At 40.8% G+C, this 23029-nt stretch overlaps 1 protein-coding gene and 1 long non-coding RNA gene across 7 annotated transcripts in view; one reads left to right on the forward strand and one right to left on the reverse strand.

The window, feature by feature from the left end:
* crb1 (crumbs cell polarity complex component 1) overlaps positions 1–23029 on the forward strand; it is a 37467-nt gene that overhangs the window by 9175 nt on the left and 5263 nt on the right. For 3 of the 6 annotated variants that reach the window (XR_533492.2, XR_001776536.1, XR_001776537.1), the window contains 8 exons: positions 425–1375; positions 3740–4290; positions 5046–5211; positions 7577–8534; positions 10478–10522; positions 12792–12914; positions 14123–14249; positions 21735–22088. Coding sequence is in view for 3 of the 6 variants with exons in the window: in XM_008406562.2 (XP_008404784.1) it covers positions 425–1375; positions 3740–4290; positions 5046–5211; positions 7577–8534; positions 10478–10522; positions 12792–12914; positions 14123–14249; positions 21735–21953 (3140 nt within the window). In the remaining 3 variants the exon portion in view is untranslated. Of the gene's footprint in view, positions 1–424; positions 1376–3739; positions 4291–5045; positions 5212–7576; positions 8535–10477; positions 10523–12791; positions 12915–14122; positions 14250–14326; positions 18061–21734; positions 22930–23029 lie in introns of those variants that run through there. The other 3 variants (XM_008406562.2, XM_008406563.2, XM_017304384.1) reach the window with 3 other exon arrangements.
* On the reverse strand, positions 12921–21774 carry LOC108166240 (uncharacterized). Its single transcript, XR_001776538.1, has 3 exons — positions 21699–21774; positions 21368–21600; positions 12921–13046 (listed from the first exon to the last, which is right to left on the reverse strand). It is a non-coding gene; the product is annotated as an uncharacterized LOC108166240 (long non-coding RNA).

Genomic DNA, 23029 nt, shown 5'->3' on the forward strand with positions numbered 1-23029 from the left:
ATATATATATATGTGTGTGTGTGTGTGTGTGTAACAACAAGAATATTTGCAGAATTGATCTGAATTCAAAGTTACATCAATTGTTGTTCTACTCTGCAAAAAGTATTTTGGCCCAGTTTCTTGACTAAATATAGATTTTCACTATAAATTAGAACATATGCCGATTTTTTTTAAACTTATAACATGGATAACAGGTTTTGTAATAACTTGCCAGTGGAACTAGTACTTTTTTTTCTATATTCAAGAATTATTGACATAAAACAGTATCTTATACCTTACTGAAAGATTCCGTAAGTTAGTTTAGTCTTATTTTAAGTGTACTAAGATATTTACAGTAGAAACTAGATAAAAATACTTGGTAAGATTTGGGTTTTGCAGTGTAGAGATTTTTCTGAAAGTTTCTCCTTCTGTCTTCTGTCTACAGGTTCCCACTGCCAGGAAGTGGTGAACCAGTGCGAGTCCAGTCCCTGCCGGAACGGGGGCCGATGTGAGAGCCTCGATGGGGGCTTCACCTGCCACTGCCTCAAACAGGCGCGTGACGGCGTTCTCTACGGAGGTCCGAACTGCGACATGAAGTTAGTGGGCTGTGAAGGTCATGAATGCCAGAACGGGGGCTCCTGCTCTCCGTTCCTGCTGGACGGGACTCACGGTTACACCTGCTCCTGCACATCCGGATACTCCGGACCGCTCTGCTACACCCCGACCACGTTTTCCTTTGAGCGCAGAGGCTACCTGTTGCTTCACAACCCCCTGGTGAACGCTGACCTGACCAGCAACATCACGCTGAGCTTCAAGACCGTTCTGCCGTCTGCATTGTTGTTCCAGAGGAACATCGGGGGGCTGGTGCTGCAGCTTTGGCTGGACCGGGGTGAGCTGTTTCTGATGCTGTGGAGCGAGAAATCTGACGGAGAGATCGACAGTCTGGGGCTTCCACATAATGTCACGGATGGACAGTGGCACACTGTGGAGGTTGTGCTCACAAACGAGATCCTGAGCCTTAGATTATTCGATGACGCTGGAAGCTGTGGGAGCCAGTCGTGCCACACGGTGAAACCAGTCCAAACCAACCTGACAGAGCTTGAGACTTCCCCTCAGGACACATTTATAGGGGGGAGCCTCAAAAACCCAAGTTCGTTCAGTAGACAGGTTAGTTTGCCCGTGTTCATCGGCTGCATGCGTGATGTGTTCGTAGACTGGCAGCTCGTTGTTCCAGAGGAATGGCTGAGCGACTCTGCGGTTAACGTGTCGCCCGGCTGCAGCCACAGGGACCGCTGCCGGGACGAGCCGTGCCAAAACGGAGGCCGGTGTGTGAACCTGTGGCAGAGCTACCAGTGCCAGTGCACAAGGCCTTACGAGGGGCACGACTGTGAGGAGGGTAAGCTCACAACAGGAAGAGATAAATTGTTCTCCTTCTTTATATATGAATGCACCTTTTAGTTTTTGTTTTCTTTTTTTGTCAGATGTGAAATATTTAAAGGGAACCTATAATTCAAAATTCATATTTTGCATGTTTTTATACTAACATTTGGGTCTCAACTCCTTCTACAAATAACCACAGAGCTAAAAAAAAAAAAAAAAAAACACTCAGCTGTTTTTGCTAATTTGTTAATTTTTTTTGGTGTCTGAAAAATGAGCTGCTTAAAAAACCTCCTAAATGTTAGGTCACAGACGATGGGCACTACAACGTAACCTAGCAACCCCAGCAGAGACCAACACTGTCACCTAGCAATGTGAGCTCACTTGGTCAGCTGATTTTACCGTTTTACAATGGCTGCTGGAAAAGACACGTATTTGTGGTTCACTTACTATCCAGAAACTACTTGCTGCATTCTTGTTGATTGTGCAGAAGGTTCCACTTATGCTTTTCAAACATTTTTAAACAATTGTGTAATTGTGCACCTGTTTGTAGCCATTTTGTGTAAACATTTAGTTGGGGGGTGTGGCCAGCAGCAATTTATTTGGATTTAAACTGAAGGAGGCCCTCAAACAGCTCATTCTGAAAGGAGATCAATATAGGCTAAACTGATCAAGCTAAAGTATCAATATCTAAGAAAGATTTTGTTCAAAACATGTAAAGAGCATAATTTGTGTAGCCCACAGACCTACTCTAACCTGTTTAATGAAGTATAATAGATTATCTTTAAGCTGATATGAGTTTCCAGACCTGAATAATTAGAACTGGAGGAAAAACAGTTACACCACAGGCTCCAAATGTCATAAATGGGTAATTAAATAACATCCTTAGCTGCTTTTGTGTAACAGAATTTGCCAGAGACAAGTCCAATCAAAAGCCAGAACAAAGAGGCCTGGGCAGAGATCCTCTTATCCAACGTAGCGGATTAAGGATACAAAGGATCCTATTTAGGAAATAATCACGTCCTGCAAGGAAATGTCGCACATTTTTTAACATAGTTTCACAAACTTAAAACAGCAGAAAGAGAATTGCACTCATTTTAGATTTATGTTTCAGATTGTTCTTTAATTTCGGTGTAAAAATAGAAAGCACTCAGTTTTTTCCCTTTATGAGTGCAAATCCTTTGTTTGCTGACACAAACACATTTCTGCAAGTCTACAAATTTTCACACATCAACATGGAGACGCTTTGAAGCTTACATAAGGTTTTACGTGACGCGCTCTCCCTGCCTGAGCCTGTTTTTTCCCTTCGTGGTTTCACTATCTAATGAGATGACCGACCCACAGTGGAAAGTGCTGACAGGTGACACAGAACACGTTTCAATGAGGGCCACCGTAAACTTTCCTCTGTTTGAGACTGAACTCCTATATTTCTGCAGAAACTCTAATCTACTCATTTTGTCATGTTCCAAACACAAGTTACGTGTAATTCTTTAGGATTGGAATCAACACAAATTCATTGCATGGTTGTTGCATGCATTCGTGTGCAGCCTTCTTTATTTCAGTACCACTAAATAAAATACAATAACGTTACTGAAGTAATCCTGTGTGTAAGCATGCATAATCTCTGTTTCTAAACGTGCAAAGATGGTAGATAAATACTCCAACAGATGGTTCAGAAAGTACCGATCAGGAGAGCTGAATTCAAATGCACTCCATACTTTTAGTTTAATTTAGAAAACTTTTACTTTTACTTCACAATTGTGTCACATTAGTTGGTCACATAAAAAACACGAGTTCAAAAGGCCTTTCTGACATATTAATACGGCCGCAGATAACAATTACTATTAGCAATCAATTCTATAATCTATTCTATTTTATCCAATAGTCATTGGATAAAAATATCCAGTGACTATTTTTATTGGATAAAAATAGTCACATTCCGCAGATTTATCATTTAACAATATTTGAAATACATTAAAAATACAAATAAAGAAATACGTTTTGGTTTATTCACTGCTCTGAATGTGTTGTTCTTTCAGTCAATGGTCTTTTTAGAGCTTGTATTCTCCAGTTAACAATTAATCAATTACTAAATTAGCTGACTTGATTGTTTCAATAATCAATTCATCATGATTAATACAAATAATCATTGCTTGTATGTTTAGGGTTATACTGCTAACAGTTCAATTTCAACCTGATTCAAATCTATAATATTATTTTCTCAATTAGCAGAAATAGAAATACATCTCTGTTTCTTCATAGCTTTAATACATTTGGACTTTTCTGACACTTTTTAGTTTATTTTGTGTCCGTGCATCATGTGAAAACACATAATATTCATGAAAATGTCCTCCAGACTAAAAATGTGCTTCCTTTTTTGCAGAACATGTTTCTGCTCGCTTTGGGAATGAGGACTCTCACAGTTTTGCGGCCTTCGCCATCAACGACGATCTGGGTCAGAACCTCTCCGTCTCCCTGTTCCTGCGCACGCGGAGGCCGAACGGACTCCTGCTGCTGCTCTCCAACAGCAGCAGCCCGTACCTGCACATGTGGCTGGAGGGTGGCAGGGTCAAAGTTCGTCTCCATAACTCTGAGAACGTGAAGGCACAAAGAGCCGTTCATGATGGAGAGGTCCACTTTGTAACTGTGGAGGTTCTGGATGGTCGCATGTCGCTGTATGTAGCGGGGCAGAAGCAAGGCGATGTGGAGGGAAGGACTGTAGATGTGAGCGCAGGCGATGCGGTTTTTGTTGGAGGTCTGGCGGAGAAGAGAAGCACCTCAGAGTTTGGTGGATTTTTCAAAGGCTGCATCCAAGATTTGAGGATCGGCGACACGAATCTGCAGTTCTTTGGGCCGGACGCTTCGCTGACATCACATCCTCTTGAGCACATACAAAATGTGATTCAGGGCTGCCCTGGAGACAACGCCTGCAGTGTAAGCAAACACTCCAATAGCCGTAGCTGGAGCTACATCTTGTGTAACACTTGAAAAGTGCACATGTACAGCGTTTTTTACGAAATATGTAAGGACCAAAGGGAAAGGGGCTGATGTAATTAAAGAGTTAAAAAGTGGAGCACAAATATTAGAGGAGCAAATGTTTCCAAAACAGTGTAATGAGGAAATACAGTAGATGCATTGTGGATTGCAGAAGTTGAAACTGATGCAGAAAACTGCTGAAACAGCTCAAATTGAAGTAGAACAACCATTTAATCTGATCTAGAGCTGAAGCATCATCAGATCACAGAGAAACATCCAACAAAAATACAGCAAAAGAGTTCAAGTTATTAACAATATAATGCATAAAAACAGCCGGTTGCACGGTACTATGACCTAAATCTTTCTGTCTGTAGCTCAAGACAGTAATATTGAAAGCCAAGCTTTATGAAAGAGGGAATATAAGGATGTGTGAGTAGTTTCTTTATTATTAAAGTTGAAGCAGCTGGAAGAATTTATTTGCAAAATCTGGGAATCGTACAACATTTGCATATCAGTGGAGTTTATGTTGTCATCAGCTTTGGCAGGAAACAAAATTATTTATTTATAAATATCCTAAAACTGCGATTTCATAAAAGGTAAATGATAAAAAAACCTGAACCAACAGTCCAAAACTCTAGCAAACCAAAACACGCCGGTTTACAGGACAGTTCTACCAGGTCATAATGCAGCGCATGTTTGTTTCTCATTCACAGAGAAATCCGTGTTTAAATGGGGGCATTTGCTTCTCTGGGTGGGACGACTTCACCTGCACCTGCCCCGGCAGCACAGCAGGGCGGCGCTGTGACGAGGTGAAGTGGTGTGAGCTGTCGCCATGCCCCACACCTGCAGAGTGCAAGATGCTGCAGCAGGGATACGAATGTAAGTGACTCCAATTTACACGCACAGAAGAAATAGCTTACAATGAAATATGAAATAAGTGTTTTTTTACTAAAACAGAAAATGTTTCTGTTGTTTTACTCCCATACAAGGTGAATGTTCTGCATATTATCTAATTATTTCCCTTGTTCTAGGATTTACCAGTTACATTCTTAACTTGTCTGTATGGGGCTGAATGTCACAGCAGTTTTATTTAGATTCTGGCCTCAATCTTGCCACACGGTATTCAGTATTTGATCCGTAAAGCAGGATTGATCCAAAGCTACTTGATCCTTTTCTGAAAGGGATTAGTGATGACTCTCTGTCTTTTAAGGAACCCGTTTCCACTGATACGCTCATTTCTTCATCTTTACACTGCAAAATCACAGGATCTTATTCTGAGTTTTAGGTCTAGTTTATAGTGCAAAAATCTTAGCTTTGTCCTATTTAAAGTATACTAACACACAAGTAACTTTTCAGCAAGATAGGGTGTGTTCACACTGCACCCTGAAGTGACCCAATTCTGATTTTTTTTGCCGGGGCCGTTCACACTGTCAGTAAATGCGACCTATATGCGTTCTGCAGTGTGAACGGGGAACCGACCTGAAAGTGTCCCGCATACGCAGTAGAGGGCGCAATAGCGTCAGCGTTCTCAGTGTTCTGCCAACCGCCATAAAAAGAAGAAGAGCTCAGTGTTTGCGGAAGTAAACATGGAGGCTAACGGCGGAGCTTAGCTTACATATTTGAAGTTGTTGTCCTGCCGGAGCAGCATATTAACAACTTAATCCTCATATTGTCCGTCATGATTGTTGTTTTTCTTCCCTCTTGCGCATATCAGGACACAGAATAGTGAGATTTGTTGAGAATCAGTGACGTTCAGTTCGGATGAATGCGACCTGGACGTTAGGTCGTATTTGAATCGGATACGTATCGGATATGGGTCGCATTCGAAAAAGAATCCGACCTGTGCTGTTCACACTGCAATGAAAAGATCGGATACAGGTCGCATTACGTCCCAAAAATCGGATTCCGATTTTTTGGCAATTCCGATTCTTTTGCAGGGGCCGTTCACACTGCCAGTAATTGTGACCTGTATGCATTCTGCAGTGTGAACGGGCAAACGACCTGAAAGTGTCCCGCATGCGCACTAGAGGGCGCAAAAGCGTCAGCGTTCTCCGTGTTCTGCCAACTGCCATAAAAAGTAGTAGTGCTCGGTGTTTGTGGAAGTAAACATGGAGGCTAACGGTGGAGCAGATAGTAGCTTGTTTCAAATCAATAATTCCTTAATATTGATTAAATGTAATTCCACTGGCAGATTATTTCACTAATAACTCAGGAAAATCTGCTGTTATAACTGAAATAATCTGCCAGTGGAACCAGTGCTTTTATTAAATCAATATTAAAAAATTATTGACTTCAGACAATCTCTTATATCTTGCTGAAACATTATTTGTAAGTTAGTTGTGTCCTATTTCAAGTGAACTAAGACAGTTACATTAGAAACTTGACAAAAATTCTTGGTAAGATTTTGTGTTTTTGCAGTGGATTATTTTTATTATCTGCTGAAACTGGTGTAGTAAAATTGGGCAAAGTTGTTTATTAGGTTGAAGCTACTAGATTTAAGAAAGTTTAAATCATTTAATGTCGATGAAAGCAAAATGAAACTCAAACCTGACTGGAAACTCTCCGACTTCCATCAAGGTAATGAAAATGTTTGCTTTAAACTCATCTGTCGCTGACTTCTCCTGTTTGTTTTGCTCTCTGTGGGCACAAGCAGTGACTCAATTTGTTTTCTACTTGCAACTTTGAGCTTTATAACATTGTTAAATAAAAGGTCTGTGACTTGATCATTTGTGTTAAGCCAGAAGAGAATTAGACTGGTAAACCACAGCCTCTTGTACTACTTTCTGCTTCGTACAAAAGGCTTTGGAGCCTCGGCTGATGAGAAGTGATGCCTGCTGGAGCCAAAGACTGTTGAGGTTTTAAATTTTTACCCAGAGGCCAACGTGTGGCTGTGATGTGCTCCATCTGCCTGGTTTTAGTGAGAATGCAAACAGCTGCATTCTGGATCGGCTGCAGATTGATTTTTTTAGCCAGACCTGTGAAAACACTGCTGCAGTGATCAATACGACTAAAGATAAACACATGGATGAGTTTCTCTAGATCTTGCTGGGACGTTCGTCCTCCAATCCTGGAGATGTTTTCAGGCGATAGAAGGCTGAAGATAACATCTACAGAGAAAAATGCAGACAGTCATGGTCCTGGTTGATTTTTCTTCAGATGGAACTTTTAGTCAAAGCATCTGCTAGAAAGTTTTAGATTTGATAACTGCTGTATTTACTGCAGATTGTCCCTGTTATTCCTCCAGGTTACTCCAATGCAACTTTTCTAAACGACAGCACTGTGATGACCTATCGGGGAAACGGCCACATATTCCGAAACATCACCAGCCTGTCTCTGAACCTTCGCACACGGAAGCGTAACGCAGCCATCCTGCATGCGGAGAAAGGTTCCTTCTTCGTCACGGTTTCTGTTCAGGACGGCCTCCTCTTCATGGAGCTCCAGAGCTCCTCTGGGCGCCTCAGAGGCTCGGAGGAGGAGCAAGAGGAGAGAAGAGAGGAGAGGGTGTCGACGGTGAGCCTCAGCAGCAGGAGGAGCATCACGGACGGCGAGTGGCACGCCGTCCATCTGTTCATGACGGCGCCGTGGGCTCAGTCGTCTCGCTGGACTTTGGTTCTGGATAATGAGATAGAGGAAGCCAGCCTCTCCAGGAGCCAGGGCAGCAACCTGAACTTCCTCAGGGAAGGGGTGGATGTCTACCTGGGCGGCCTGGCTCCGTTCACTGGCTGGTCCCTGGCCGGCTGTCTGGGAACAGTGGAGCTGGGCGGCATCGCTCTGCCGTACTTCAGCTCCTCGGAGGTGAACCTCCCACGCCTGCAGGTTGAGCAGTTCATCCAAAAGTCCCCGAACCCGGCGCTGCCCGGCTGCAGAGGCGCCTCGGTGTGCGAGCCCAGCCCCTGTCTCAACAGCGGCCAGTGCCAGGACCTGTTCAACACCTACAACTGCACTTGTGCTGAGGGCTGGGCCGGCAGACGCTGCAACGTCCTGGTAGACACCTGCGCTTCGAACCCCTGTCTCCATGGCAACTGTAGCATCAACGGGCTCAGCTACGAGTGCACCTGTGAGGTCGGGTACACGGGTGTGGACTGTGAGGAACAGGTGGATGTGTGTAGGAACCACCTGTGTGCTAATGGAGCCACCTGCCTCCATGGGCCGGATAAATACGCCTGCCTCTGTGCCGAGAACTACACCGGCCCGCTCTGCAGGTGAGTCCAGGTGCTTTTCTGCAGACAAAACACTGCAAAGACACAAATCTGACCAAGTGTTTTTGGTCAAATACACTTAAAATGAGAAAAAAATCAGCTCACAGCTTTTAAGCAAGATGTAGGAGCTTGTTTTCAGTAGATAATTTCCTAATATTGATAAAAAATACTCACCGCACTGGCATATTATTTCACTTTAACAAGACATGTTAAAAGTGAAACAATCTGCTAGTGGAACTAGAACCTTTTCATCAATATTAACATATTAAACTCCTATTTCTTGCTGAAGAGTTATTTATAAGTTTTGTCTTTTTTTAAGTGTATTTGCACAAAAAACTAAACCAAAATCACTTGGTCAGACTTGTGTCTTTGCAGAGTAGTGTACAGAGTAAAGGGCAGGACAATTTGTTAATAACGATATCTATTGCAATAGACACGTGAACAATATCAATCAAGAAAATGTCTGCTAGAACAGTCAATAATTTCTGATCCAGAACCGCACAGCATTCTGGGGGTTGTAGGCAGAGGAAAGGCTTTAGTCACTGAACCTCTCATGGCGCTAATCAAGTTTGGTGGCATCAACTAACTCACTCGCTCTCTGGTTACCTAGCAACAACCTGTTGAGGTTTGGCCAAGGTGCCTAAAAAGTTTAGGATAAAACAGGAAATGTCACGCCACCAGTTGTATTTCAGATATTTAAACAAGAAAGAATCAATAATTATCGATTTCAAACCCTTATATCCGGAAACATTTTTCAGCCATATCGTTCTAATACAGGGAAAAACTCTTTAAATTCCACTTTATAAAGAGACAACGTTTTTCCCCACTGTCTCAAATTGAGTCAGACTAAACATTTCCTGTTTTAAATTAGTTAAAATTCTAAAAGAGCAAATTTTACAGAAGCTTTTAAAATAAGCATTAAATTTTAAAATTGACCAATTTGTAATAACAGTGTTATTACAGGGTGTCTTTTTAAAACAAATTCTGGTTTGTTTCCTCTTCTGCTATGGTTTAATTGTACATACATAAAACCACTATTTGAGTTGTAGTATTAACATACATGTTGGGCATCAGTGTATTCAGTCTAAGCTTATAAAGCAGGAAATCATCCCAAATGGTTAAAGACACAGTAATCTAAGTGTATGCCAACTTCTGACTTTTGTTAAAGTAATAAAAATTTCTCTACAAAACGTCTTGCTCATTATTTAATATTTAAAACAGACATTATTTGTGTGTTAACTAACTGACCTAAAACAAGAACTATTTCCTTTTTCTTAAAGAAAATGTAACGGGTCTCTTAAAACTGAGTATGTAAACATGTGGTTTCTACTCTATTTTTCCAGGATGCATAAAGCTGAAAAATGTGGATTATCAGATAACAAACAACCTCTCCCTTTTAAGATATTCTCAATGCTCCAAAAGTGTCGTAAAAAACAGAACTAAAGCCTTACTTAGCGAGCACAAAATACACAAATAAATGCTCCAAAATCGCACAGCCGAGGGAGCGCACCACAACACAAAAACAAAATCCTTCACTGTAAATGTCTCCATGTCTCTGCCTCTGTTCAGCACTTCAACCACAGTTGCACTAAGCGTCTCAGAAGCCGCGTTTCTATTCTAGTGTCAGCCAGAAAAGGCCTCAGTCTCTCTGGTTCGGCGCCAGTTTCTCTCCCTTGTCATCTCCGGTTTGCCTCTGAGAACCAGCGGGGGAACGCCTCCAAACATTTATCCCGTAAACACACAGCCTCCTGCCTTTTTGCCTCTTTTGCACGGGTAAAATCTTTGCAAGTGTCTCGCTAAGAAAGCAGCCAGTGAAGCGATCTCCCTTTACTGGGAACATCTCCGCTGTATAGTTTTCATCAAAATGACTTTGCTTTGTTTTTCTCGCTTGTTTGTGCTGCTTTCTTCCTCCTTTCAATTTTTTCCCCCTTTCTGTTGCTCTGCAGCGAACGCGTGGAAGAACTTCCTTGGTACATCGTTGTCAGAAAAATGTGAGTTTTGTTTTTCTTTATTTATTTCTGCTGCATTCCCAGGTGTTTGTTTCCTGTTAGATATTTGTCTCTCACATGTCATGCACGGCGCATCCTGTTCTTTTGTCGAGTTGTGTGCAACAAAATGCCAAGAAAAGCAAATATTAACACTCCCTCTGACGATGTTTGTTGTCAAAATGAGCCAACCAGTCTTTCAAATGTGTGACAGCTGTTGTTCAAAACATCCCAGCCATTCAAGCAGAAGACTCCCCGAACAAAAATGTACCTTTTCAGAGATAAGTGCCTATTTTTACATCCACTGAGGACTGATTTTCACGTTGCTACTGAAGGTTATAGAGAGATTGTTTGCTTGCTGATTCCTGCACTTTGGATGTGACAGTTTGCTGGCCAATAATCTCATTTTGATTAGTTTATTTTCTTTTTTTGGGAAACAGCAGGAGGCCGAACAAATCATCCAGAATAATGCAGCTTCTGGTATAAATGCAGGAGTCCTGCAAAGTCTTGAAAAGTGTGGAGTTTGCATTTATAAATCGCATTTTCCAAACAAGTATTGAAAAATAAAATTGAGTATCGAAAACATTTTGATATTTACACTGGAGGTGTGCCGATCGATCGGCCACCGATCATAATCGGCCGATTTCGGTGAAAAAGTGTATGATCAGTGATCCGCAATCACGGTCTCTTGTTGCCGATACCGATCACCTGCATCTCATTTCTCAGCCTGCCTGTGCAGCTGGTCTCCTCTTTCCTTCACACTGCGCAAACGCGCAGCAACAAATCCTAAGCGACGTGGAACTATAACGCACTGAGTGAATGGGGACGTTTGCGTGTTGCGGCGGAAAATTGAAGCAGGTCAAAATGCATCAACACAACGAATCTAATATGGGATAAAAACAATGCCATACATGACGGAGTTTGGCGACATCGAGGCTCACTGCAGTAAAAAAGACGATCAGATAGGAGGTAAAGCAGCGCACAGCTACAAACACTCACCCGGATTAGCATGACGGTCAGAAAGCTAAACAAATAACCTGGAAAATTATTTAAATCTTCGAGCTGCGATGTAAGACGCTGGTTCTGATCTCGCTATTGAACCGCTGCTACGCGCTACAGGTAGCGCGTAGCAGCGCCGCAGCTGAGCGCCGCAGCTGAGCGCCGCTTCTGCTCCACCTGGTAGTGACTCTCACACCGAACCTCTGTTTAAAGCTGCAGCATCTAACTTAAAAAATAAATTTTACACACGTATGAAAACTTTTGGTGTCCTAACATGAGACAGATAATCTCTGAAAAAATAATCGATCTCCTCCCTGCTCTGCATAATTACTCCGCTCAGTCAGAAACAGCCACTCAGAACTAGCAGTAATCAGCTAGCCGCCATGCTATCAGGAAGTTTTCATTCAGTAACTCAGGATTGTTTATTGTAATGGAACCTGTGTTTGCCTTTGAATGTTAAGTTTTATACTTGAATTTCTTTGGCAATGTTGAGAGGTTTTATTTTGGCTCTTTGCATTATTTAGCCTCTTCAGAGCCTTCATATGTTATCAGTCTGTTAAAGATACCATTACTGATAGCAGTACAATTTGCACAATGCCTGTTTTGTTTAGATTTCTTCTTGGAAAAAGTTATTAAAAACAAGTTTTTGTCTAAATTAAGGTGAATTCATGGTTCCTTTTTCCACATAATATAACCAATAGTGCTTAAGATTAAAAAAAGAATAATTATGTGATCGGTATCAGTGATCGGCCCTCATGGGTGATCGGAATTGAAAAACCTGATCGGCACATCTCTAATTTACACATTTACATAGTTCACATTTTCTTAAAAGATTAACATCATAGTTTCTAAAATGTGTTTAATATTGTTTTTTATTTATAGGTTTGACTTATTTCTGATGTGCAAAATCACAACTTTACTAACATCTCAGTCGTCAATCTGATTCCTAAGATGAATCTGTCGCGAAATGCTAAAACAAACAAACAAAAAAAATGCATACATTCTGGTATGAGATTAGGATTTTACATTTTAAAGCTGAACTCAGCTTTGTTTGTCCAGATGGCAAAAATAGAAGCGGAAGAGTCATTTACTAACGATTTGTGTCGTTTTATTGTTTCTGAAACATACAAGTAATAAGCCCCACTTCTAAGATAAATGTTTCACATTCAAATATTCAGACTATTCATGAAAATTGTTCTAATGCATTAAATTTATTGATGTTTAAAATGTGCTGAGGCTGTGGAAACACATGTTTCTCCTCTGGTTTTCCTCTCAGCACGCCCAAGCTGCCTGTTTCTGTGTGTGGTGATGAGATCAGGAACTACACCTGCTTCAATGGAGGGAACTGCACTGACCGGGAGCTCTCCTGCGACTGTCCTGCAGGATTCATTGGACACAGGTAAGATGGAGTCGCTCCTTTCATCCTGACCATTCGAGATCGGGTCCAGCATCCCGCATGCAAAAGGTAAAAATGATCCCTTCAGCGAGTTCTGGGTTTGCCCTGCAGTCTTGTGAAGGTGTGGATCATTTTCTACACAGAAAAAAACAACAATAATAAAAGTGATGCAGCTACAAGCAATAAATCAAATAATGAACATGTAAATCTGCAACAAGATCAACAGATGCAAAATAAGCATAATTTAAAGATATAGAAAAAAAATCAACTTGTAAGAGAAGAAACACAAAGGATGTTGTCTTAAAGAGACAGTAAGCAAGCTAAGCTTTCACTGCATTACAGTATAACTGTTTATAAATCTTTCTGCAAAACGAGAAGCAGCATAAAACTTTATTAAAAACTTACAGAAGAGTCCCAAAAAAATAATAATGTCATCTAACAAAACAGACCCTGAGAGAGATCCCTGTGGGACACCTTTAGTAATTTGCTAATCCAAGCAAATTGAGAAATGACTCAAAGAAAGTCTTTCACGTGTTTCATTATGTTTTTTATGAGAAGTAAGCTTTGGCCATGTAATTTGAAGACCTTGATGAAAAAAAGAAATGTTTATTTTTTCATCTATTCTCCTTAGAGATATTACTGTGGCTCTTTTTTTTTATAGATAATTGGAAATATACATACATGTGACAGGAAACTGGGAAAAAAATGTAAATTATAAATCAATCTGAAAGTGAATGAGTCAATCACAGTAAAACCATAAAGTTTCAGCTCAGATATAACGGTTGTGTGAATGTCCTGTGGTTTTCCATTACTTGCATAATAAATGAGCTGAATCAGGTAAATATCTGCTGCCAGTCACATTTGAGAAGTTCTGTTGTGAAAGAGAGTGTCTCCAAGTCAAAGTCGCTCACTGAGGAAAAAGAATAACAGAAACTAAGTCACTAAATTAGCAAAACTAAAACAAGATCAGGTGGCGTCTGAGAACCAGTCAGGAGTCGGTAGAAACCAGCAACTTTAACCAAAAAGCACATATGGTGTCTGTTCACAGTTACATTTCTACTGCCATCTAAATACCTGTTAGTGTGTAATTTATAAAGAAAAATGTGTATATAAACATAGGTTTATATACACATTTATAAACCTATGTTTATATACACATACACATATACACACAAAACAACACACTGTTTTGTGTTGTCATGTGTCTTTAGGTGCGAGCAGGATGTGGACGAGTGCAAATCCAACCCGTGTCTGAACGGCGGCTACTGCAGAAACCTGGTCAACAGGTTCGTCTGCGTGTGCGACATGAGCTTCGCTGGAGACGTGTGCCAGACGGACGTAAGCGACATTTACTTTTATGTGGCGATTCTCCTGTGGCAGAACCTCTTCCAGCTGCTGTCCTACCTCATCCTCAGGCTGGACGACGGGCCAGAGGTGGACTGGGGAGCAAACGACTGACTGTGTGTGAGTGAGTGTGGAAGGGCTGTGAAGATCTTTGAGACGCTTTAGGAAAATGCCTGCATTTGAATGAGTAACTGTCAGGGATGTCTGGGATGAGAATGGACGTTTATTTTGGCTGGCACCGAGAAAGATTAGGGACGTCTGTGGTTTGATTTCTGGGACTGCAGAGTGATTCTGTGCCTTTCAGATCAGCAGCACTTTATTTATAGTCGGTGCTTATGAAACTTGTTTTGTTTGTCCATGAAAGGATGAGCACATATGTCCTGATTCACAGACGCTGTCTTGCTTCTTCTGCGCCTCCATTTCAGTGTCTAAATCACAAAGCAAGTAGCTCTAAAGAGACACTAAAGCTAAAATGCTCGTCAGGTTCTTGGTCAGGATGCAGTCGCTCAGTAAAGATGTTTACTTTATGTAAGATGGCATCAAATCTTATTCACAGATTTTGACTTAACTGATTTTTCTTTACTACTCTCTGAATGTATTCCTTAAACATTAAATTTATCAAATTTGTCAGAAAATTGTGCACTTATCTGGCAATGTCTTAACAAATTACAAAATTAGTTTGCAAGAATTTCAGGTTCTCCTCACTTGTCTTATGAATTATTAAAAAAAAATGCAGTACAGTAAATGTGGGCACCGTTTCCTCTAAAGGCATGCGTGACACCAGACTGCATCGTTGCAGGAGAGAGGCTTTTTGCTGACAGTGCAAATATTCCGTTGCAGACGTTTTGTGAATTCGATGCAAAAGGAGAGCAGTGCTTTAGTGAATCAGGCCCTCTGTGTGCAGCTGGATCACTGGTTGATGTTTGTCAGTGTCAGTAATCAGAATGTTGTGAAATTAAGTAGACAAATATGAGCAAAGTTTTAAAGAAATGCATCAAAGGTTTGCACAGTTGGTTCAGTTTGATTTGCAATCTTCAAAAAGTAACGCCAAACCCAACTTGCTTCCTGCGAGGTTACAGGGATCCAGAGATGTCCAAAACTTTTTCCTTTTGTTGTTCAGGCTTCACCGAGAGCCGAGTTCTTTAAAGATGCTGCTGCAGCGGTGAATTTGGTTTTCAGCAACGTACAGCTGTAATGAAAACACGGCTGGGAATGAAGTATGGTTCTCTGCAAAAGGATTTAACAAAATCTAAACTTTAAAGGTGGGCAGAACTGGAAAGAAAAAAAACAACAACAACAAAAAACAAATTATTTAGATTTGTGTGTATTTGGGTCGATGACATCACAGGAGGCTCAAGTATTGAGATGCTCAGCAGGAATGAATTAATTTCTACTTTTGAATGTGGAATTTGATTAAAAACTTGTAAATAAAAAGGGAACAGAAACAAGGAGGCAAATACAGACTTACTGAACAGAACAGGAAGGTTTGGCGACTAGAAGTTTTACAGCAAAACAAAACAAAAAAACCTGACCATAACTTGTTCTGTAGGAGTCAAGCTGTATAATGACCTTCAGCAGGGAGGTAACTTAGAGAAACTAACAAAAGCGACAAAGAATATTTGTTGCATTATTTGAGGATTTTAAATTAGAAATAGTCGTTTACTTTGTTAATGATCACCTTGAACTTTCTGGCAGTCTGTTTTCCGCCTGTCCAATGACGTAAACGTCTTAAGTTACGATGTAAAGAGAAGCACGCCCTGCGTTCAGAAAACACATTTTTAGGGAGCTGAGGAATGATACAAAATCCCAGTTATTTATACGATACCCACTACCTGATAAGCTGTCAGTCTCGTCTGAACTTTGGGGTTTGGAAGCTGTGTACGGATGAATTTGTGAACTCTGAAAAACAGAGCTGTAGCTACAAAAGCTCCTGGAGGGCCCCGGATGTCTCGCTTGTTCTTGATGTGCGTTCAGAGCAGCTCGTGACTGACTGACTGCTGAGTGTTGTTCTGCACCAAAGAAGAAGTTTTCTGCATCTAAACCTTTCTGTCTGAGCCAAAGATATTTTGAGTTACTAAATTCTCGGCGGCTCTGGTTCAGCCGTACGTTTAGAAGTGTTCCTGCGCGGCTGTGGTCAGCGCCGAAGCAAACATGGACGCTTTCCGTGGTAGATTTCATGTGTGGTTTGAATTTTAGGACGTCACGAGGGTACGAGTGTAACGTCATGTTCGTCAATCATATTCTGTCTGTGTGTCCCGTCTTTATCCATCTTCTGTGTTGTTTAATAAAACAAAATCAAGAAAAATTGTTTTCTGTCCTCTTTTAATGTCTTCACTCATTTTTTCTGCATTTTCAAAACAATCTGCGATGAACACCAAAATCAGCTCATTGATTTTCTTCCTGTTAGCCATTGTGTGTGTGTGTGTGTGTGTTTACTGTTCTCAGGTGTACACCATGACATCAAAGATAAACAGTTAATCCGTTTTAACAAGATGTTGATCCCAGAATAGCGCGGGTTCAGACGCACGCTGCCGACACGCACAGCACACAGTTAGGAAACACTTTATCTCTTCTCTCTGTGACGTTACAGCAACGAACTTTAGCGCATTTGATATTTTCTGTGTAAGAACTCAAAATAGGAATTGTAAGAAAAATTACATATAGTTTTCAACACTTTTCTACAAATAATGATCTGAAAAGTGTGCAGTGTACCTGTCTTTACCCATAAATCCAGCGCCAAAATTGCAAGCGTGAGTGACTTAATTAGAAAAAAAGGGTCCACCATAAGAAGTCCTGTTTGTAGTTTGCACAACCAATGGAGAAAACATGAGAGATCAAAACATCATTTTATATTTAGAAATTACATAATCAGACGGTCTAAGAATATAAAGTTATTTGGACATTTTGGTATCTTATAGACCAGAATAATAATAAATAGTATAATTACAAATGAACAAAACAGGCAAAAGAAACATTTTTCAATTTATTTCAATATAAAACTTATGAAACTTTAACACAAACTGCAGGTGTCTGTCTGTCTGGTGAATTTTTGGCTGGAAGGAGTTTGTTCTCCATTCAATGAGTAGAGAATCCAGAAGTTTTACTCGAGTAAGAGTAGAGATACTACATAATAAAACTACTCAAGTAAAAGTAAAAAGTACAGAGTAGTAAAAATACTTCTATTTCTTCCAAGTAAATGTAACTCAGTAAGTGTAAGTAGTTACCACAGGATGTGAGGATTTGTTTCTTTCGCACACGAAGATGGATGTTGCTAAACTTTGGGACAATCATAACAGAACCTGTTAGTGGAAGTTCTTGTTCCTGCAGGACGACGACCCTCAACATTCAGCCAGAGGTAAAGTGAAACGGTTCAGATCAAGATCATGGATGGCCTCAAGGGGCCGCTTGTGGAAGAACCCATAAACAAAACATTTAAATAAATAAATATCCGTCGTCACTCTTTAGTATTTCTCAGAATTAGATAATATCGAACATATTTTTACATTGATGTAGTTTGGCAGCATACAGATAAAAAAAAAAAACTTTGGTTTGACTGATTGAAATAACATTTAAGCACACGACTGTTATCTTGATTGTTCTATTTATGAGTTCCTCTGGAGTCTGGAGGGCCACATAAAAAGTTATGGCTGGCCGGATTCGGCCCCAGAGCCTCGGGTTTGACACGTGGTTTAGATTAATGCACATTCATGTGTTAGAATGGCCCAGTCAAAGTCCAGATCTAACACCAATTAAGAATCTGTGAGAAGTGATGAAACACACAAACCAACAGAAAATGGAAAAAAAATAGAACATTATCTGGGTTTATGCATTGAGTAAAGGAAAACTCATGAAGCTTGTGGTTGGTTGATGAGCTTCATGACAAACTTTTAGTGCATTTAGTAAATAGGTAGAGAAATGTTCAGTATTTAAATTGCTATTCACCAATCCGGAGCCAGTAAGGTTCCTATATCTGGCTGATTGATTAGTAAACCTGATTAGCGCAAGAGAAAATGCTTCTTTAGCTCAGTTCACACATTTACAAAATCTATACAGACTTTTTGAGCGTAAAGTGCACCAATAGTGGCACCCATCTCCTTTCAACCTGCAGCCGTCATCATGTTGTTGCAGCATATTTTTTTTAAGTTGAGGCATGTGTGTGTGTGTGTGTGTGTGTGTGTGTGTGTAGGTGTGTGTGTGTGTGTGTGTGCGTCTGTGTGTCCTTTGGAGGCACAGGTAGCCCTGACGGTGGGGAAGCAGAGCGGGGAGGAAACGGGGGATGTGGTTTTTTACTGTTGGCACTGATGTGGCCATCCTTTGAGAGCAAAAGAAGCGGAGAGGAAGAAATGTGCTTTGCCAGCAAAAAAAGAAAAAAAAGAGAGAGAGAGAGACAGAGGGGGAGAAAAAGGGAAAAAGCAGCATCTGGTGCTGAAGTGCAGTTTCAGCAGAGAGCTGGTGGCATTCACAGAAATTCGGTCTGCTTCACAGGAACGTATGAGGGCAGCTTATCTGGCAGGCACACACACACACACACACACACACACACACACACACACGCACACACGCAGAGCAGGTTGATAGTGCTGACAGCAGGGAAGCATCGCTGCCGTCTCTGCTGTGTGCGGAGCAGCTCTGCAGAGGCTTCAGGGTGGCCTCGCTCTGCACCTCAGAGACTGGTTAGTTAGACATCTCTGTGTCTGCGTCTGAGGCACTCGGTGACTGATGGCAGGTCCTGGCTGCAGGCTGCTCCGGCTCGCTTGTGTCACACTCGCTCTGACAGCCAACTGTGCTGCAGTGACAGGTAAGCACTTTCCAAGAGTCAACAAAGAACTTTGTAGCAGGGGGAAGGAAACTCTCATGTCTACGGCGTCAAGCATGAACGCCAGGGTTATTTTTTGCCTCGGGATACGGATGGTTGTATTTTAAATTAGAATTATAGTATGTTTCCATGTTGATTGCTCAGTGTAAAGTTTGCTGACTTCTGAGATTATTTTTGTGTAACCTGCCAAGTTCAGCAAGAAGCTTTTAGTTGTGAAGATGCTGTCAGCGGGGAATTGAAGTGTTGTGGAGACTTACAGCTGCTAACGCTGTTGTAACCTTGTAGCAGCGGCTCAGAGAGTCACAGCAGTGACACCAACCACAACCACTGGTGTAAGTGCTGCTCTGTTTCCTACTGCTGGTTAATGAAAAGCTAATATTCACTCCGCCGCAGCATTTAGAGGCTTTGGTTTCCTTAATTCACGGTGATTTCTGTCAGGACTTGTGTTTTTCACTAGAAAAACACAGAATCTTTAAAGTGTTTTTGGTCTGGTTTCTACTGCAAATACATTAGTACACTTGAAATTCAACAAAACTAACTTACAAGTAACTTTTAAGCAAGATCTAGGAGCTTGTTTTAAGTTGATATTGAATTAAAAAAATGTTAGTTCCACTGGCAAATTATTTCACTTTTAGCAAGACATTTTTTTCCCATGTTGTAAGTAATGTGCCAGTCTATCTATATTAAGCTCCTATAACTCACTGAAACGTTATTTGTAAGTTAGTTCAAGTACACAAACATATTTGCATTTGTAATTGCACTAAAAACTCTTGGTAAGATTTTTTTCCAGTGTTCTCTGCAGAACCTTATCATTTCCATGTGGTGGTTTGTTGTCTGCAAAGATCAAAGTGCTGCAAAGCTTTAAAAGGCACAAATCATCATTTTGTGTATTTTTCAGTTGTTTCCAAGCTTGTAGCTCGCAATAGTCATTTTTATTTACAACTCCGGTAGAGAGAAGCATGTAAAACAGCTCAAGAAAGAGAAAAGAGCTCCATGTGGAACGCCACTGGTTCATAACCCATGTCTGCCTGAGGCAAAAGTAACGATTTCAGTTCATGCAGTGAAGATTTGTAAGGCGATTCAATTCTATGAATACGACAAAATTCAGAGAAATATTGTCAAAGCAATGGCTTTGAGACTTAGCAGACCGGCATCCTACTCTGTGATATATGAGCGCGCCATGATGAGGCCAATCTGCTTGTATGTGGTGGAGAATGGTCGTTTGTGACAAAAACTTTAATGGAAATATTCTTTAAGATAGACATTGCAATGCAAACAGAATACTTTATAACAGGGAGCCATGCTCAGCCTTCTGGGAAAAAATATTGGTTACTGGAAATATTATTTAAAGGGCCAGTATTATGTAAAATCGTTTATTTGTTTTAGCCTTACATCATGTTATAAAGTTGTTCCCTCATCAAAAACATACCTGGAGTGTTGCTGTGTTTCATTCATGCTTGTTTGAGAAATTATTGAATCTCCCGTGCAACCATTCAGATTTGCAAAATGCTTGGTCCCACTGATGGCCGTCTTTTCCAGAAGCTCCTCCTTCCAGCTGCAGCCTCCAGCTGAGTTTCTGCCTCACAGAGCAACCCTTCCCCCCAGCTCCCCTCACTCCACTCCTTCAGACTAGCCAGCAGGAATTAGCAAACATCTGGTGGAACTGCGCATCTGCTGTGTTTCTGACTGGTAAAAATGCGGTTAAAGGCATAGTTACTTAATGTTGTGATGACATCCTGAAGGAGAGTCTGAAAGAACAGGAGCTTCTTAAAGAGACAGAGGCAAAAATTTTAAGGTGTTAAATTGCAAAGTAATTTTTTTAAGGGATATTTGATATATGCAGTATTTTGAAAGTAGCATGGTTACTTGATTGTTATAAAATGGCTCTATGTGCCTGGAAAATACATAATACCGCCGATTTAAAAAGTATTTTTTTTTGTCAATTTTGCTGCATTAGTGGGCGTGACTCAAAGAACTACTATGTTTCAGAAAATGTTATTTTTTACTCCTTATCTGGCATGAAAATGAATTAAAGACATTTCGTTTTTTCATTTCATTAAATACATTTCGTTTTTTCAGGGTCTCTGGTTCCACAATAAGATGCTCTGTGCCTTTTAGGAGCAGATTTCAGGCGAGTCAGACTTCGCTTTTATTCCCGCTTTAAAGGGCTTTGGTGTTTGTTTGTGGGAGCTATTTTGGGGACAATGGATCGTGGTGCCAGTTCTGATAGGACGGGATCATCAGGCAGCATCTTGGCTGTATGTGTGTGTGTGTGTGTGTGTTTGTGATCCCTCACAGACGGCGCGTGCTCCACACAGCTCGCGGGTGGCTGCAGTGCTGGCACCGTGTCTGGTCTGCTTGGCGATAGCGGCGATGCTGGGGCTGGCGCTCGTCGCAGCCAAGCTGCGTGAGAGGCGGCAGACGGAGGGAGGTTTCAGGCCGCGACGGCTCCAGGCTCCTGGTGGTCGCAACCCACCTGCTGAGCTGGGAAACACATCCATCAGCACGCTGGCAGCGCGCGTGGAGCGCCTGGTGTAGTGTGAAGGAGTCAGGGGAGGAAAAAGTGTGAGGGGAGAATAAAAAAAAAAAAAAAGAGTGTAAGAGCATCCCAAAAAAATATGGCTTACTTAAATACGTCACATGCGACTCCTCTGTCCCTCTAGCTGACCTCTGAGGGTTTGACCTCCAGCCTCTTGCTGTCCATCAGTCTGGCATCTGTCCTCCTGCTTCTGGTGCTGATCCTGACCTCCGTCGGGTTGGTGTCCGCTCTGAATCGGCGCGCCACCCACGGCACCTACAGCCCCAGCCGGCAGGAGAAAGACGGATCCCGGGTGGAGATGTGGAGCATCACGCAGCCGCCGCCGATGGAGAGACTCATATGAGATCCAGGTGTTTGAGTTGGAGACGAACCTGAGAGAAGCAGATGGACCAGAATGGATTCTCAGCCTGCAGGGAAACATTTCACACTGCTGCTGCTTTCATTGAGTGAAACATTTCATGCAAATAACTGAATCCAGGTCAGCTTTAGGTGCACACTCTGAATGTATTTCTGTTTAATGTGTTTATTTAAATTCAGAAAATGTTTCTACTTTGTTCTAGGAAATCTTAAGGATTCATGATTTCTTCATTTTGTCAAGTTAGAATCACAGATTTCAACTTATTTTGGTATTTAATGCAATAAATTGGTTGAACTTTTTTTTAAAGGGTGTCAGAGTAAAAGGGGCACAATACATATGCAGCATACACTTTATTTTCTTTTTAGAGGTATAACAACAATGAGAAACAGATTTTGTTCTGATTAGAGATGTTAAACTGGTTCTATATTGAACACCTGTGTGAGATAAAGGTATGAGAATACATGCATTAAATAAATACACTTTAATCTCAATGTTTTTTATTAGGATTTCTTGTCACTTAATCAAATTTAGGAGGATCAGAACACAGCTGATTTAGATGCATGCTACACTTTTTAGGAATTCATTTGTAATTTTAAGACCTTTGCATCTGTTTTTTTCCCTATTTTTCACATCTGTAAAGATCTAAGCCACTAAAACATACAATTACTAAAATGATTGTGTGATACTCAATTAGTGCATCAGCTTTTATTTTTTTAGGGAACAATTTTCCTTAAAAAACTGATTCAGTGTAAAAAAAACTGAAGTGCTTCAAATAGGCCAATAATTGCTTAAGCTTTATTTCTACACTGTAAATGCCTATAAATGTTCTTTTAAAGACTGTTTTTATTTTTCTATTTATTTCTATAATGTGTCAATTGATTAGAATGTTTGATTTATTGTCTGTCAAGTGTTAAGATAATAAAAAGTTCATTTTTGTGGCCAAAACTGCCACAAATCATTACATGAATAAGGTGGATGATTATTTAAATGAGATTATTTTTTAAAAAGAAAAACATGCATTTAAGCAATTCAAATATTTTCAAAAATACATTTTTATATAT

The sequence above is a fragment of the Poecilia reticulata genome, linkage group LG4, assembly GCF_000633615.1.
Source record: "Poecilia reticulata strain Guanapo linkage group LG4, Guppy_female_1.0+MT, whole genome shotgun sequence".
NCBI classification, from domain to species: Eukaryota; Metazoa; Chordata; class Actinopteri; order Cyprinodontiformes; family Poeciliidae; genus Poecilia; species Poecilia reticulata.